This window comes from Onychostruthus taczanowskii, unplaced genomic scaffold (assembly GCF_017590055.1).
Source record: "Onychostruthus taczanowskii isolate IOZ18803 unplaced genomic scaffold, ASM1759005v1 scaffold3, whole genome shotgun sequence".
NCBI classification, from domain to species: Eukaryota; Metazoa; Chordata; class Aves; order Passeriformes; family Passeridae; genus Onychostruthus; species Onychostruthus taczanowskii.
The window spans coordinates 18039260-18054353 of record NW_024500349.1 but is presented as its reverse complement, the minus strand read 5'-3'; the positions used below and the strand labels follow the sequence as shown (position 1 = coordinate 18054353).

The following is a 15094-nucleotide window of genomic DNA, read 5'->3' as shown; positions in this document are numbered from 1 at the left end:
CATAATTCAATATAATTTAAGCAGCATATTAGAAAACATGCACTGACTTTAATTGTTAATGATATGATTTAAAACAGTCTGTGATCAGTGAGGTGTTTGAAAGTACAAGTAAACTTAAGCAAGATTTTGCTTTTGTTTTATGTTCAGAATTTTTCAGAGTTGAGCCCACTCATATGTAAGCCCTGGCAGAATGCTTTAAGAATGTTTATATTTGATGGGTGAAATCTCCTGTTAAGTGCTATGGCCAGAAAGTCCTGCAGTGTTTGCTTCATCAATTTGTAATCAGTGGATGCAGATAAAAGTACTACAGAAGTAGTTAGGACGAACAGTATTAAATGGGAACTTTAGGATGACATTGCTGGGATATGAATGGAAACTGTTTTGGTTTTAATAATATTGAAATCATTGTCTGGTTAAAAGCCCTGCTAATTATGCTGTGCCGTATCACTTAGAGTTGACTGTTCCCGGAGATGCAGCACTGGAAGCTGCAGCAATGCAGTCAGACCACACCTATTCATTTGCCTTGTGTCCTTTCACCTTCCTGTTTACTTCATTAGGATGAAGATTACATGCAATCATATAATGAGCAAGCAATGGAAGAACAAGGAGAGTATGCAGCTGATGAGGAGTTGGAAGAATCCCAGACAATGGCTAATGAATCAGAAGAGGTATGTCATGAATTTAATGGAAACTTTAAATAACTAGTTCTGTTACAATTTGATTTTGTAGAATTGTACATACTGCTGGGTAAGAATTGATGCAACTTTGCCAGTGTTGAATTATTGGTGGTAGTACTCTACGTACAAAATGAATTGTGGTAGCATCTATATTGTCAGATACATCAGATCCTCTCTCCCCTTTGGGATTAGAATCGTAAGAGAAAGCTCAAAATGTCTATATTTAGTCTTGGCTTCAACATTAGAAATTTCTGGGGCCTATTTGGGTAGGAAATGACAGTAATACTGCACAGTCTGTTAAATCTCCAAGAGCTGTGGTGCTTCCCTTTCCAGGTGGATCATTGGTGCTGTTGGGGTGTACATACAGTTCTTGGGTATCCCCCTGTGATACCCAAGAGGGTAGGAGGGGAGTGTAACGTATTGTAAGGGCAAAGAGATTGTTGTTTTGAAATTTGTGTTGAGACTGAAATTCCTATGATTTATCATCTTCGGTGAGGAAAATGGAGAGTTCCTTCATTTGCAGTAAGAAAGCTTTTTCTAAAGTCTGCCAAGTGTGCATTCACTAATTATAGCCTGGTAGTGATGGCTAGAAGATTTTTTTTAGCTTTTCATGTTTTTCATATATCTGTAGCCTTGTAGATGTTTAATATAGATTTGTGTAGCTTCTAGTATTTTTCCTACCCTCTCTCACAATTTAACAAACCTTTACTCTACATTCTTGAAATTCTGTTTAGTCTTATTCTTAAGAAGATAATTCCTGACAAGGATATCTTATGAACCTAAGAGACATAACAAGAAAAAAGGGAAAGAAGCCCCTGGACCAACTGACCCAGGGCTGGATTACTGCCATAACTGATTTCCTATTGGGTGATTATCCTACTGGCTAGATAAACTAATTAATTAACTTATAAAATTACAGAAATGCTGTATCATGCATGTGCAGTGCCATATTTTGTGCACCTGCAAGCTTTCATAAAATAATTGCTTTTTTATCTTATCACTTCAACTGTGTTGCAAGGTTTTTCCTTTTGTTATTAGGCAGGAGTATCACAACAGTTTTTAATTGCAGCAAGTTTTTGGTGCAAGATTTTTTCCTTTCCCCACCAGGAATCTGCTTTAATATTACTTTTATTCCAGTTCTTAATTAAATAGGATTGAATGGATTACCTGCTGAGAAGAGTAGTCAGAGTGTATTTCCTCTTTGGAGCTTTAACTCATCAGGAAATTAATTCCTCAAAGACACAGCAGCATTACTGTATGAAGTTCTCACAACTGGGTCTGCTGTGATGCTCCAGTTGTATCAAACCTATCTTGGTAAAACAACATTTTTTGGTAGGTGGAGATCTGAGTTGAAAGGAACCACCTGCATCCTTCAGCCTTCACTGCTGCAAGCATAACATCTTGCACCAAACACACATTCATGTCGTTAATTTCTTACTTCCCAAGCGTTAAATTTACCCTTCAAAAGAACTGTGAAATCCTTGAGCACTTTTTATTCCTTCACTGGATTGATGATACACACTTTTGTTTTGGTGTTTTGGAGGTGAACTGATGCATTTGTGTCTCCAGCCATAGTCTGAGATGATGGACACAATGCACATCCTGTAAAATTAAATGCATAACTGGGACTCACTGCCAGACTTAGTGCTGTAAAAAAAGCCACAGCTTCATTTTGGGAGAATCAACTCCAGAGTGAGAATTCTCTAATAATCACATTGTCTAAATTTGTCTAATTCAGAATTAGATTTAATTTTTTCAAAAGGTACCATCGATGCAAGTTTTGATTTGGTTTTGTAAACGAAGCCTTTATGGAATTTGTTCATCATATAAGGTGAATGTTTTGGCCATACTTTCAGTTACTCTACATTTTGGCTTTATTCTGATGCTTTGTAGATTGTTACAGGTTTCTTCTTTCCAAAACAGTACCATCTTTTTGTTACTTTATTATTGTGTATGGATCTTAGTTCCATTTGGCAGTAGGCTCACAGTTGCACTCTCCAAAGAATACCACCATGAGAGAGAACCTTTGTAGAGTGTGCACTTCTGTTCATTGCATGGTTAGGTGCCTGCCTCCAGCTCTGAAGAGTTTTGTTCTTTATTCAAGTGTTAAGTAACAGCACTTTTCCTTAAATCCCATAACATTCAGTGCCTGTTTACAAGGGTAAGGGTTGGCATTCTCCTGCAGCATGAGAGTGGAGCTGTAGAGGATGTGGTACAAAGAAAGAGCGTTATTATCTCTTGGTTGAAATTTGGCATCTGAGTAACAGAGGAGAATGTTGGGTGGTGTTTTATTTTAAGCAGTTACCACATTAAAACCGGCTAAAGCCTCTTACTGTATTGCATGAAGAAATAAATCCTTTCATAAACCAAGAGAAAAGCTGACTGGCTTGGGAATTGGAACATGGTGGGGGGAAACAAGGAATAAGGGAGATGAGACAATTGTTACAAGTGGCACTCAGGTGGGAGAAGTGAGGAATAGGCAGGTAAAAGTTTGTTTTGGAAACAGTGCTTAAAATTGTAGAACTTGAATTTTAAATAAACAATGAATCTTTGTGACTTCCTTGAAAAACATAGCAGTGCTTCAGAAAATATTTTTGCCTTCATAAGGTATAAAGCAAAACCCAACACCCAGAAGTTTCAGCAGCAGATAGGTGTGGTAGAACAGCCACATGACGTATCATGTCCTAAATATTTTGGAGGAAAAATACCACTAATTACTTCTGTTAAATGTTCGTAAGAATTGAACCTCATGAAATTAGAGTTCATGATGTTTTTGTTTTATATTGGAAGTAATCTGTGAAGTCAATGATGGAGGATTTATCATTGCATAATTTAAACTGTGTCTAGGGTTATGCTGATGAGAAATGAAGAGTAATCAAGAAAGCATTTCATGAAGAAATGCTGCATACTGCTTTTCTTTTGATAGAATAAAGGCTTGGAAAAAAAAGGCCAATGTGTCTGTCTGATTTGTCCCATCTGTGTTTAGCCAAAACTTCTGCACTTTAGTTCTGTTGTTCAAGTTTGAAAACACTACCTGCCAGATTGGAGCAAAGTGGTGAAAAGAGTGCAAATCAAAACAGCCAATTTTTAAATATATTTTAAGGCACTTAGACTTGTTTTTTTGTGCCATTTTTCATCTGTGGAATCGTGGTGCCCTTGAAATAGGTATATCATCTTCCTGTCTCCCCTGTTACTTCTTGATCCCCTGGGATTGAACAATTGCAGCTTCTTCGGTGTTAACCCATAATAGATGCCTCCACTTCCTTTTTTATGACTTGTTAGTAAAAGTTCTTTGTTTCACCTTTAATTTAGTTGTTTTTTGCACATCTTATGAATGTCTGGCACAAAACTCTCCTGAGTACTGTTTGGGAGGATCCCATGTTTGGGAGGATCATGCTGTCAGTGTTTCTGCTGCTTCCCTTGGGCTGTCTGTTAGCATTCCTGCAGCTGCTGCCTGTAAGCTGCTCAGGGCAGGAGCACTCACCCCTTCTCCAGAGCAGATCATCACCCAGTGTGAGGAGTCCTGCTCAGTGGCTGGGATTTAGGGCACAGTTATTGAATGAGGGTGGCAGGAACCCCTGACCTCGTGGCAGAAGAAAGGTCATTCTGTTTCTATGTAAGGGTCAGCAAAGCTCTTTGGTAGCTTTGTGCAAGGTGTCATAGTGGGAAATGTAAAGCTCCCTTGGGGAAGCCTGGGCTGGTGAGTCCAGTCCAGTGACCTCAAGTGGCCATTCAAGGACTGTTAATATCTGTGCAGAGATATTCACGATTAGCAGGTATTAAAGCCAATCCTGTAGGTAATGATATGGCTTAATTCTGTGTCTGCAGTTGTCTTTTTGAAACATGGAATCCATTCATGCTGTAATCTTGGCAAAACAGCTTCTTCTCTTTGGCTGGAAGCTGAAAAAGGTCATGTAGGACTCCTGCATTTTGCAGCTGCAGAACAAACTGCAGCAGAAGGGTGTGTGCTCCTGCCCTGCTCAGCCAACCTCTCCTGGAGCTGTGGGGAGAACTGGTGGTTGTCAGACATGTTGTGTCTCCATTGCATAAATCCCTCAATAAAAGGTGTAAACAGATTTGGGCATGGGTCAGTTACCATTCTCCAGCACTGCCTTGCCTTGGTGCCTGCTTTTTCATTGGTTCCTTTGATGTTATTTTTGTCTCTGATATTTAATGCTTGTATGGCTGTTGGTGGTTAATGGGTGGCATGAGCATTATGCTGATGAATAAAGAGAGTCAGACCAAGGCTTCAGAATTGGTATATGTGGGTAAGAGTAGAATAGTGCCAGTCTAGAAAAGTTTGAAGTTTTGTTTTAATTGTCCTGTAGGTAAGTAGTTGTCTGATAGTCTGTCAGAAATTGGGATGTTTTCTTTTTAGAATAGATTTTTTTTTCCAGAATAATTGTCAAAATGCAACAGAGTTTCAGCATTTTTTCAATAGCATTTCATTAAAACATAGCATAAATTTTCAGGGTAATGTAGACTTCATTATCCTTTCTAGTCCTGGTTCTGAAGTTTGAGCTACGCATAGAGCCTTGCACGATTAAGTTTAGCACTCACATATGAGATTACATGATTGAGACCAGTCTTTGATTAATCAAAACCAGAATTTCAGTGTAGCCCATGTCTTGCAAAACAGCTGCTCCAGTTCTGACTTCAATATCCTGATCCTGAAGGAAAAGTTTTTAAAAAGAAGCAGTGAGACAGTAAAATTATGGGGTTCGTGATATTTATGAAAACACAGATTTAATAGAGATATTACTACTCCTGCTCTTTTGGGAGTGCCTCTTTTCAAAGTAAAATGCCATCCCTGTCTTTCTCTTGGTGTTGTTTGTTTTCATTAAGCCACGTTAACATCTCTTTCCTTGCTAACATCCCTCCTCTGTTCTACGAGTATCAAATGCTTCCCCTCAAAGGTATTTTGATTATATGTGGATATGTTAATTAGACTGGTTGTGCTTAGTTTTGGTTTGCTTTTGAGGTTTGGATTTCTTTCAGTCCTGAAGGTGTTTTTTTCCTCCTGCTTTCCCTGTTGACTTTACCGCGTTTTTTTTTTTTTATATGATAAAGTTGTTGCACCAAAAGAAATATATTTGTAACGTGAAAGCCTTAAAGCCATTTGTGAAATTTGTGTGTTCTCTTAGCTGTATATCTTAAAGCAGTTTTGTGAGGTCAGGAAATGGAATGCTTAAAAGTTTGTCTGGAATGGATAAAGCACAACTTGGGATCAGTAGCCCATTAAAGCCCTGTAACTAAGTATACAGATCATTTATTCACCAGACCAAAGCTGGAGTAGCTTTGAGCTTGAGTTCATAAGGTTTGCTGTCTTTTTTTAAAGCAGAAACTGTTTTGCCAGGTCACCCTGTCTCTGATCTTGCTTCACACATTTTTATTTTGGTTGTGGATGAAGTTAGGCTGTTGGATAGGGAAATTTGCAATCTCTTGCACAATTATGCCATTAATTCTTTCTTGATTTGTGATTTAATATCTGTCCACCTGACTGTCACACTTGCTGTGCCTTTCTCATATAAATTTCTCCACTGATCTGGTTAATTAGAAGATTAAACCATTTTTCCATGTTAGATTTAGCTCATTTTTTAACTGTCCTCAAGCAGCATTAAATTTATGATGTATTTAGTGGCTTTGCATAGAATTAAAATGCATGTGCATTTTAATTTAACAGGCTGTAAGAAATGAACAAGTAGGCTTGTACAAAAAATAATGAAATACACAGTAGTAACCAAAAATTTTTCTGGAGAATCACATGATATTAGAACACTTCTAATGCTGTAGAAATCCTTTATAACTTCTGTAACACTCTGGACTTTTTCATCAGGCCTACATGTGAACATGATTTTTTTTGTTTGTTTCTGTTCATTTGAAGGAGAGTGATCCATTTTCATTTGGAACATTGTTGTATTTAAATAAATGTTCTCTGTTTAGAGAGAACTGGAAAGTAAATTCCAGAAGCATTCCAATAGCATCCAGAATCCTATTCTTATTCTCCCCATCAGTTACTGAATTGAAATTGGGAAGTATTTGAGGAACAAGGTAAAGACACACATACCTAGAGGAATGGGATTGAGATGCAAGATTATCCTGTTGGTTGGTTGGGTTTTTTAAACAGCATGGTACTGACAGTTGTTAAAAGATGAAAAAATATAGGATTTTACTGTTCCTATTATTTGAATCTCTTAGTAACCAGGGTTTGCATCATAGTCAATTCAGTGACAAAAATCTGTGTGCAGAAGTGCCTACTAATCAGATGGAGGTTCTAACTGGAGTTTCAATAATCCCTTAAATATTACAGCAAATTTATTTTCTAAATATATTTTACTGTCTTGGTTATTATGTAGTACATGTATTTTTATTTTTAAAAGAATCACCAGCTCTTAAATGTTCACTGAATTATATATTAGCACAATGTATAAAGCCAGCAAAATTTGTAGAAAGGGCCTTTTAAAGAAAGCTTTGCTTTTGTTACTGTTTACAAGAGACTTGGTTTTTTGAGGCTACATGTTCTCTGGTTTTTGTGATCTAGGCAGCTATTGGGTCTCTGGAACTTCAAGAAGAAACAAAAGAAGAGTCTGATGAGGAGGAGGATGATGATGAAGAGTCTGGACGATTACGTTTCAAAACTGAACGGAAAGAAGGAACAATCATCAGGCTCTCAGATGTGACAAGAGAAAGGAGAAACATTCCAGAAACTTTGGGTGAGGTTTTGTGGCAATGGATTGTTTTGCAGAGCTGTAGTAAATGATAGTAAAGGGCAAGGGGTGTTTTAGGTGAGGTGCATTTTAAATGGATTTCCAACCATGAGACCATATTTCTACAAACTACATAGAGACTGTATCTTGTTTATGCAAAAGGTATTGGTGACTTGACAGAACAGAATATTTTAAAAAACAAGAGTGCACTGGAATAACTAAATTTCTGCATGTAATTGCAAGGTAAAGGACAATTGTGGGTTTTTTTTCAGATATCTGTATATTTATTCTTTAGTTTAATATAAAAACAAGACCAGCCAGTAAGGAGAAAACCTCGTAGTGGAGCTTGACTGTTAAAGGAAAAGTGCTTTAAATTAGACTTTCAAATGTAATTCAAAGTGATCTGGGATGTAGCTCTGAGATACAAGGAAAAAATAAGTGCATATGTGGATGATTATACAGAGACGTTTTTAAATTGATGTTTGGCAAAAACACAGTATTGCTGTTGTGAAATGGCTTCTATTCATACTAGTTTTTCTTAATAATTTGTTGATAGACACCAGATAACTGACCATGTGGTAGAAGGTTAAACCACAAAAAATTCTGTTCGCATATAAATATCTGCTTCCTCTTAAGATTGTAGAGCAAATTTTTGCAGCTGCTATGGTTTAAAAATGAAATTTTATTGCAGACCTACATCTCCTTACTCTAAAATATGAACATAGTTCAGAAAACACTTAAAGAGGAATTAACATTTCAGTTGAAGTTACAAACGTAATTTCCATCCTGTCACATTTTGGTGACCTTTTGTGACAGCTTGTCTCTATTGGAGGGGTGCATTCTTACTTACTGATTAAAGATGTCATTTGAAACCATTTTATTACCAGCAATAGTGAAATTAATCGTGACACTTAGAGACACTAGAAAAATAATTGCTGATTCACTGCATTAACTGTGTGTGTGAGAACAGTACAGTCAAGATGAGACCAAGTGAGTTCTGATAAAAAAGACATAAAAATACGTGTTCTCAGTAATGTAGCTAAGATCTTTCCTAAACATTTCTTCATCCAAGATAATGTAAAGAATGGATTTTCAAAGTTCAGAAGAGGGGTATTGTAGGACAGCTCTGCAATTGATTCCTAGCAATACCAAGTTTGTCACCTTTGATAAGAAGTACCTATCTTCTTTCAATGCCTGTAATTGAAGCCTTCTCAGAGTGGGAATTGTCATTATTCTCTGGATGTAGTTACATCTTAAGGAATGTGAAGAGGAGAAATATCTTAGGGAATACTTTAGTTTTGGTAGTACCATTCTGTCTAATCAAAAATATCCAACTCAAACCCTTAGACTTTATGCAGAACCAATTGCAAAGTGCTAACAAAAGTCAGTTGGATGTGGCAGTAATTGTTAGGCCCTGCTTAGTTGGCTTATGTGATGCCTCATGTCTGAGATTTCAGGCAGGGCTGGGAAGTGACTGTTTTAAATTTGTCCAGTTGCTCTGTGTCCAGAAGCACAGAGTATAATCAGTTTGCAGATCTGGATGATGAGGAGAAATGACAACATACTGCATATATATGTAAATGAATATGTGTTTGTAGTTGTGCATGAGTTCTTAGCTGGGGAGGAGCTGTATTCATGTGAATGGATACCTGGCTGTGCTTTGGAAGAGCCCAGGGAAGGAAGGAGAATCTCTTCTTCCTCTGCTCATCCCCTCTTTTCTTGAGCAGTCTGAGGTTGCTTTCAGGGAAGCAGGGACTGTTTTTGTTGCTTCCCTCCTTGCAAAACCATCTCCCATTTCTTCTCCTGTGCTTGATCCCTGTGTGAGGGGCACAGTGCTCTCAAATTCAATATGCAGCCCCCCTCATAATAGAGCTGATTATATTTTGCTGTGTGGTGGTGTGTAGCTACATGCAGCACTTGAGGTGCTCATGGCATCAGTTTTAACTTTTGCAAGAGGGTTCTGAACCTGCACTTGTGTCCAGACAAAATTCTTCACAGGTTGGACAGTTGCCCTCAGTGGCATGTTGTGGAGGAAGTCTGCTTGATGTGATCTTGTTATATTTGAAATCCAGTGGTTATATTGTACTTCTGTGGTCATAGATGCAGTATGAATGTGAATTTGTGTGTGGTTTTGTTTGGGATTTTTTTCCAAAGTTGGTCTCTACTCTGGCTGAAAAACGGAGCGTGTGGACTGTGCCTTTAAGGACACCGCCTTAAAAATTTGAGAAATGTTATGTAAAGTCAGAAGGAAAAAAATTTATGTATTTTAAAGAGAATGATTCTGCACATCCAAGATTGACAGACTTGACTTTGCATGGATGCTGTCATCCCTTCCCCAAGCTTAATCAACACAATGCTCTGAAGTAATTTTGTTTGGAGCAGCCCATCCTTTCTTCCAGAGTTGTTTCTATTCAGTGTGCTTCAGTGTGTGCTCAAGAGGCTGAGAAACTTGGCCATAGTCTTGCTTTTTAGGAAGCCTAGCTCTCTTCCCAGGTTCATTAAAAATTACTTTCCTCACATGTGATTTCTAAGCTATTTAATAGGAACTTGCTTCTTATCTTGCTTGGCCATCATTGGTATGTACTTTATTTTCCAGTGCTGAGTTCAGGGTTGTAGTGTGGAAGATGCCTGTCCTATTCCTGGGAAAACAAAACAACTCTCCAAGCAGCAGAACACCCAGGATGCCCTGCAGGACTTGGATAATTTCTGGATAAGGGAAAGAGAGTTACTCTTTTGCAACATAGTGGCACTGTTTTCCCCCTTGGATGTATGGAGAGTAGGGGTCTGTCTTTCAGGCAGGTCAGGTCAAAGCCCACATTTGCCCTTCAGTGTTTGTGGGCTTCTGAAGACATGCAGCTTGCTTCAGGTGTGGAGAGGAGCAAGACTTGAAATCAGAGCTTTGTTTTTCCCACCAACCAGCATTTTTGATCCCTGGCAGCCAAAGATGGCTATGGCAGTTGCTTTGCTTCCTTCTAATGCTTTTAACTGCTTTGGGCAAGAGTACATTTCTCTTAATTTTTGTCAGAAATGCACATTTCATACCTAAGACTTGAGGGACTGTGGTTCCTTCCCTCATTCTAAGCATTCTGTAAGATTTTTCTGGTAAAGCCTGATTCTCTTGGGCTCTGCTGGGCAGAGAGCTGTGCCTTGAGGGCAAAGGTAGCATTTCATAAGAGTATTTGTTAAGGCTTCATGCCATTCAATTGTGGTGTCAGAGTGAGAGAAAAGGAGGTTCAGAAACTTACCTCATCACCAACGTACAAAAATGAAATAGGAAACTCGGGCAGATCCTGGGATTTTAGAAGTCTGTCATGTTTGCTGTGTTCTTACAGGCCATCAGCAAGTTCAGAACTTTTAAAAATTGAAAAGCTCCTGCTTTGTGGAGGTGCTGAATACTTCTGAAAACTGGGACATGAAAATTTACAGTCATTGCAGCTCAGTCATGCAGGTAGTTTTTGCAGCAAAGTAAGAACATCTGCCACAGAGGGAATGCTCAGTGCTCACCCTTTTCTGCCCTTCTGTCAATGCTCGACTTCAAAGCCTGATAGAGATTACTTATGAAGATGTTAAAGATGGTGGTGGTTTAAATAGCTCACAAGAAATTGTAAGAGTTTTCTAATTGATTTAGTTATATATTCTTGGGAGAGGCTATCTAATGGTGTGGAGACACAGTAGTAATGTCTCCTGCCAGATACTAACTACTTTAATTCCAATATTATGGCCACTGTGTGTAGTATTGACAAGTAAATACCATATTAATTCAAAATATGCTTTTATTTGTCACGAGTGTAATTGTTTTTAGTAGTTTAATTTTGCTTTGTTAGAGGCAGAAATCAATATTAGGGATAACAAAGGATCTGACTAGCACGTGGCGAAAGATTCAGCTGCATGTTTGAGTTAAAGTTTATTACCCCTTGTAAGAGGTTGAAACCTGGTGCGTGGTTCTGCTTATACTTTCCTGGTGTGTTTTCTGGAGTCTGTTTTAGACCTTTTCTGTATATTCAAGTGATTTCATTATCTGGGGCTATTACTGCATCATTTCTTGCTTTATGTCAGCACTGTCCAGGGCTTCAAGCAGATTTGTCATCTTTGCTGAGTACCACATGTTTTCTGGTGTTTACTTGTGTTGTGAGTTGGGTGGGTGTTACCAGCAGCCACGTGTTTGACTTGAGCTGAGCACAGATTATAATGTGTGTTCTCTCTTCAGTGGAATTACCACTTGTGAAGTAGAGTTGGTTCTTAAACCAGATACAGTAAAACAAGTAGTTATGTACTAGAAGCACTTCAGCAAGCAGAATGTCCTTCTTGGGAATAGGCCAATGTGCAGAAAAGTCTGGTGCATAAAATCTGTTTTTGGAAGACTCAACAGATCCTTTACTGTAAAGTTTACAGCAGATTCATTGTCTTGGCCTGACATCTGCAGATAAGAGAGATATTAAAGATAACAAAACTTTGAGGGGACCCACACACAGCCTCCTCTTAGATCAGAAGGCAGACTTCAATACCATCTTGAAAAAGAAAACAACCAAATCTTTTTGTTCATGTTTGTTTCATTTATCTGCTGCTTTTTGTCTTTGCAGAAGACAGAATTATCTGTGCTTTTTCCTTGTAAATATGTCTTTAACGAAATGTTAACATGCCACCTAAAGGAGATCAAAGCGCCTGCAAACTTTGTTAGTTGCAGGGATTCTTCTGTAGTTCTGGCAGTGTCTTATTTGTCATTGTGTTTTCCACCTTCTCAGCACAAAGCTACAATAATTTTCCCTGTTTCTCTCTCAACAGAGCTTTCTGCAGAAGCCCAAGCAGCATTACGTGAATTTGAAGAGAGGGAAAGGCAGCTTAAGCAGGGGCGATACGGCTCCAGGAGAGGAGGGAGAAGAGGAGGCTCAGTTATGTGCCACGGAATGGGAGAACAAAGGAGAGACAATAATGATAGGGGAAGAATGAAGGATCACAGGCCTGCACTGCTGCCAAACCAGCCATCAATGGTACCTTTCAATCCTTAGTGTTCTTTGAGCATCCTTACAGGAAGTTGTGGAGAAATGCATTTTAAATCATGAATCTTTGCAAAGGTGGAATATGTATTGCAGTGTAGACCTTCTGCTCTTTCAGGGCTCTCTTAGGCAGTATGGGCTTTATGTGATGTGATGATAGTAAAGTATGTGCTTAGTCCTGTTACTGGCTTCACCTTGAGCAATCTCAAGACCTCCAAAGGAAAAGAGCATTTTGAGTGATGAATCACAGTCACATTTACCTGCTGGTTTGCATAAGGATGGAGGAAAAACTAAATTCCTCTGAGAAGTCTACATGCAACATGGAAGCATGTTCAGTCCCCCATTATTTATTATAATGTGGTTTAAAAAATACAGTTCTGTGAAATACTTCTTGGGTTCTGTCAAGGTAATGTTTTTGCTGATACTTCTTTAAAAAATCTATTTGCATATAAACTATGCTACTGTGGAGGTAAATAAAACCCTAGGACAGTAATCAGCACTTCACTACTAGTTAAGTTATTATTTTGGGATTTCAAATGAAATTTAGCTTTGTTACTGCTTTCTATTTCTCTGCTGTGCTTTGTATCACAAGGGTAAGACTTTACTTTTTCCATCAAAAAAAAAACCTTACAAAAACCAAAACCATCTCCAGCAAGTGATCAAGAGGTCAACACTTATTTTTGTTCACTGTCATAAAATATACTGGAAGCTGAGATTGTAGAACAAGGTCTGTGTATATCTTTGCAGGACAAGGTCATCTGTGTTAAACAAAGGTGATTTTTTCCAGCAGCAGTAAGTAGGTGCTGGTCACTGGCAGGAGTTGGTGGATATCTCAGTGCTTGAGAGCCCTGCAGTAGTGTATTTCATGCTTTTTAAGCAGTGAAGGTTGAGTAATTTTTTTTTCTGTTTTACTGCAGTCATTGCAAGCTATTTTGATTTGAAATGTAAATATTTTTGTGTTCATCACAGTGTCTTATTGTGCATACTATGTAGCTGCTTTGCTTTATGTACACTGAAAGAAACAAGAAACAGTCTGTCACACCTCTGTTGCTAAAAGGTTGCCTCTTTGGGTCTCTTCTTGCACTGCCACTTGGAAGTTGCTGGTCTAGAACTGAGATCTAGTAACAGTGACTTTAGAGGCAGAAGGATGTCTCTGAAAAGAGACACTATTTTTTTTTTTATTAGCACTGATTTTCGCCATTTGTTTTTGAGAGTTGAGCAGCAAGAGACTTTCATCTGTGTTTGGAAGGATATATTTGAAAGATAACTTTGAATGAGTTTTTTCTTCAAGCAGTATGGATAGGTGTGCTGCACTGGTACTGAAGAGTATTCCAGTTTGTGCTGCACTGATATCTGAATTTGTATTTTGACTTTTGTTGCTAGTGCTAGGCATGTTATCTCGGAGAGGCTCTTGTATACATGAGACAAAATGTAGTGGATTTTTTTTGGTACTAGGACTCAGATTTCTAGTGATCTTCACATAAACCTTATTGCAGTTAATAACACTGACCTATGCAGAGCCCTGACTTTATATGAAACTGGACAGTTTCAGTGCTAAAAATGAGAGAATGTGTCTGCATTCCCTGTGCTTCTTTGCTCTTTGTTGTCTTCTGCTTCACATGAATGTTTTTGATTGCTCCTTTGCTTTCCTGTGCTGATGGTTTTTAGTGGAAGTTGATTATAAGGAAAAGAAGTTTCTCTGTTCATAATTGACTTTAATTGTTCTCCAGAGATGTCTTGGTTTTGTGCTCATTTATGTCAGAATATTTTAACTTTAAAGCCTAGTGACTCTGTTCTTTTGTCTGACTTTAGACTCACTCACAGAGGTTAATTCCAACACACCAGCAACCTGTTATGAGTCTGTTCCAGCAGCAGCAACAGCAGCAGCAACAACACCAACAACAGCAACAGCAGCAGCAACAACAGCAGCAGCAGCAACAGTTACAATCTCTGCTTCCTTTACAGCATCAGCATCATTCTTCTCCTCCTCCAGGGCTACATATGCCCCCTCAGATAGAAACACCTCGAATAATGATGACTCCCCCTCCAGTGACACCTCAGCAGCCGAAGAACATCCACATAAATCCGCATTTCAAGGGGACAGTAGTGACGCCTGTGCAAGGTGAGCTTTCTGAACACCTTCCCAGTCATGCAAGCCTGACTCATCTCATTCTTTGCCAGAGATGGAACAATTTGTTTGTTTATCACTTCATGGAAATGTGCTTCAGGCTGCTGGTTTTTTTTTCTTGAAGCTTGAAACAAATGTTTTGCCTGAAGTAAGACATAATGTTGTTGGACTCTGGCCAACTGAACAGGCAAAGCCCTTTCAGCTTTTACCATGTTTGCTATTGTAATGTAAAGCCTGAGAAGAGCAGTAAAAATGGAAACTGAAAAGAGAATGTGCTTTTCAAAAAACAATAAGTGTCAGTTTTCAAAACTAGGAAAGTACTTCGCAATTTGAGAATTTTGAGGACCATCTACCAGTTTCAGTGAGAGGGTACTGAGGCACTCCTTGCAATGTAATTGCTCTGTGAAAGATACCAGTTGCTGTCCTTTCTTGATGAGATACATGCCGTCAATTCTCCTTTCACAAAATCTTATCTGTAATTGTTTTGATTTGCAAATATGTTTTTTTCTAAGTTAACACAAACATTTGGGCTGTGCTTCTTAGGGTAGCTCTCAGCAAAGCTGTTCATAATACTGCTTATTTAGGAAG

At 38.4% G+C, this 15094-nt stretch overlaps 1 protein-coding gene across 1 annotated transcript in view; it reads left to right on the top strand.

Annotated features, from left to right (window-relative positions):
- The window catches only part of RBM33 (RNA binding motif protein 33), a 150478-nt gene that overhangs the window by 70794 nt on the left and 64590 nt on the right, over positions 1-15094 (top strand). The window contains exons 8-11 of the mRNA XM_041408407.1: positions 558-668; positions 7219-7390; positions 12167-12372; positions 14191-14500. Coding sequence (XP_041264341.1) covers positions 558-668; positions 7219-7390; positions 12167-12372; positions 14191-14500 — 799 coding nt within the window. The remainder of the gene's footprint in view (positions 1-557; positions 669-7218; positions 7391-12166; positions 12373-14190; positions 14501-15094) is intronic.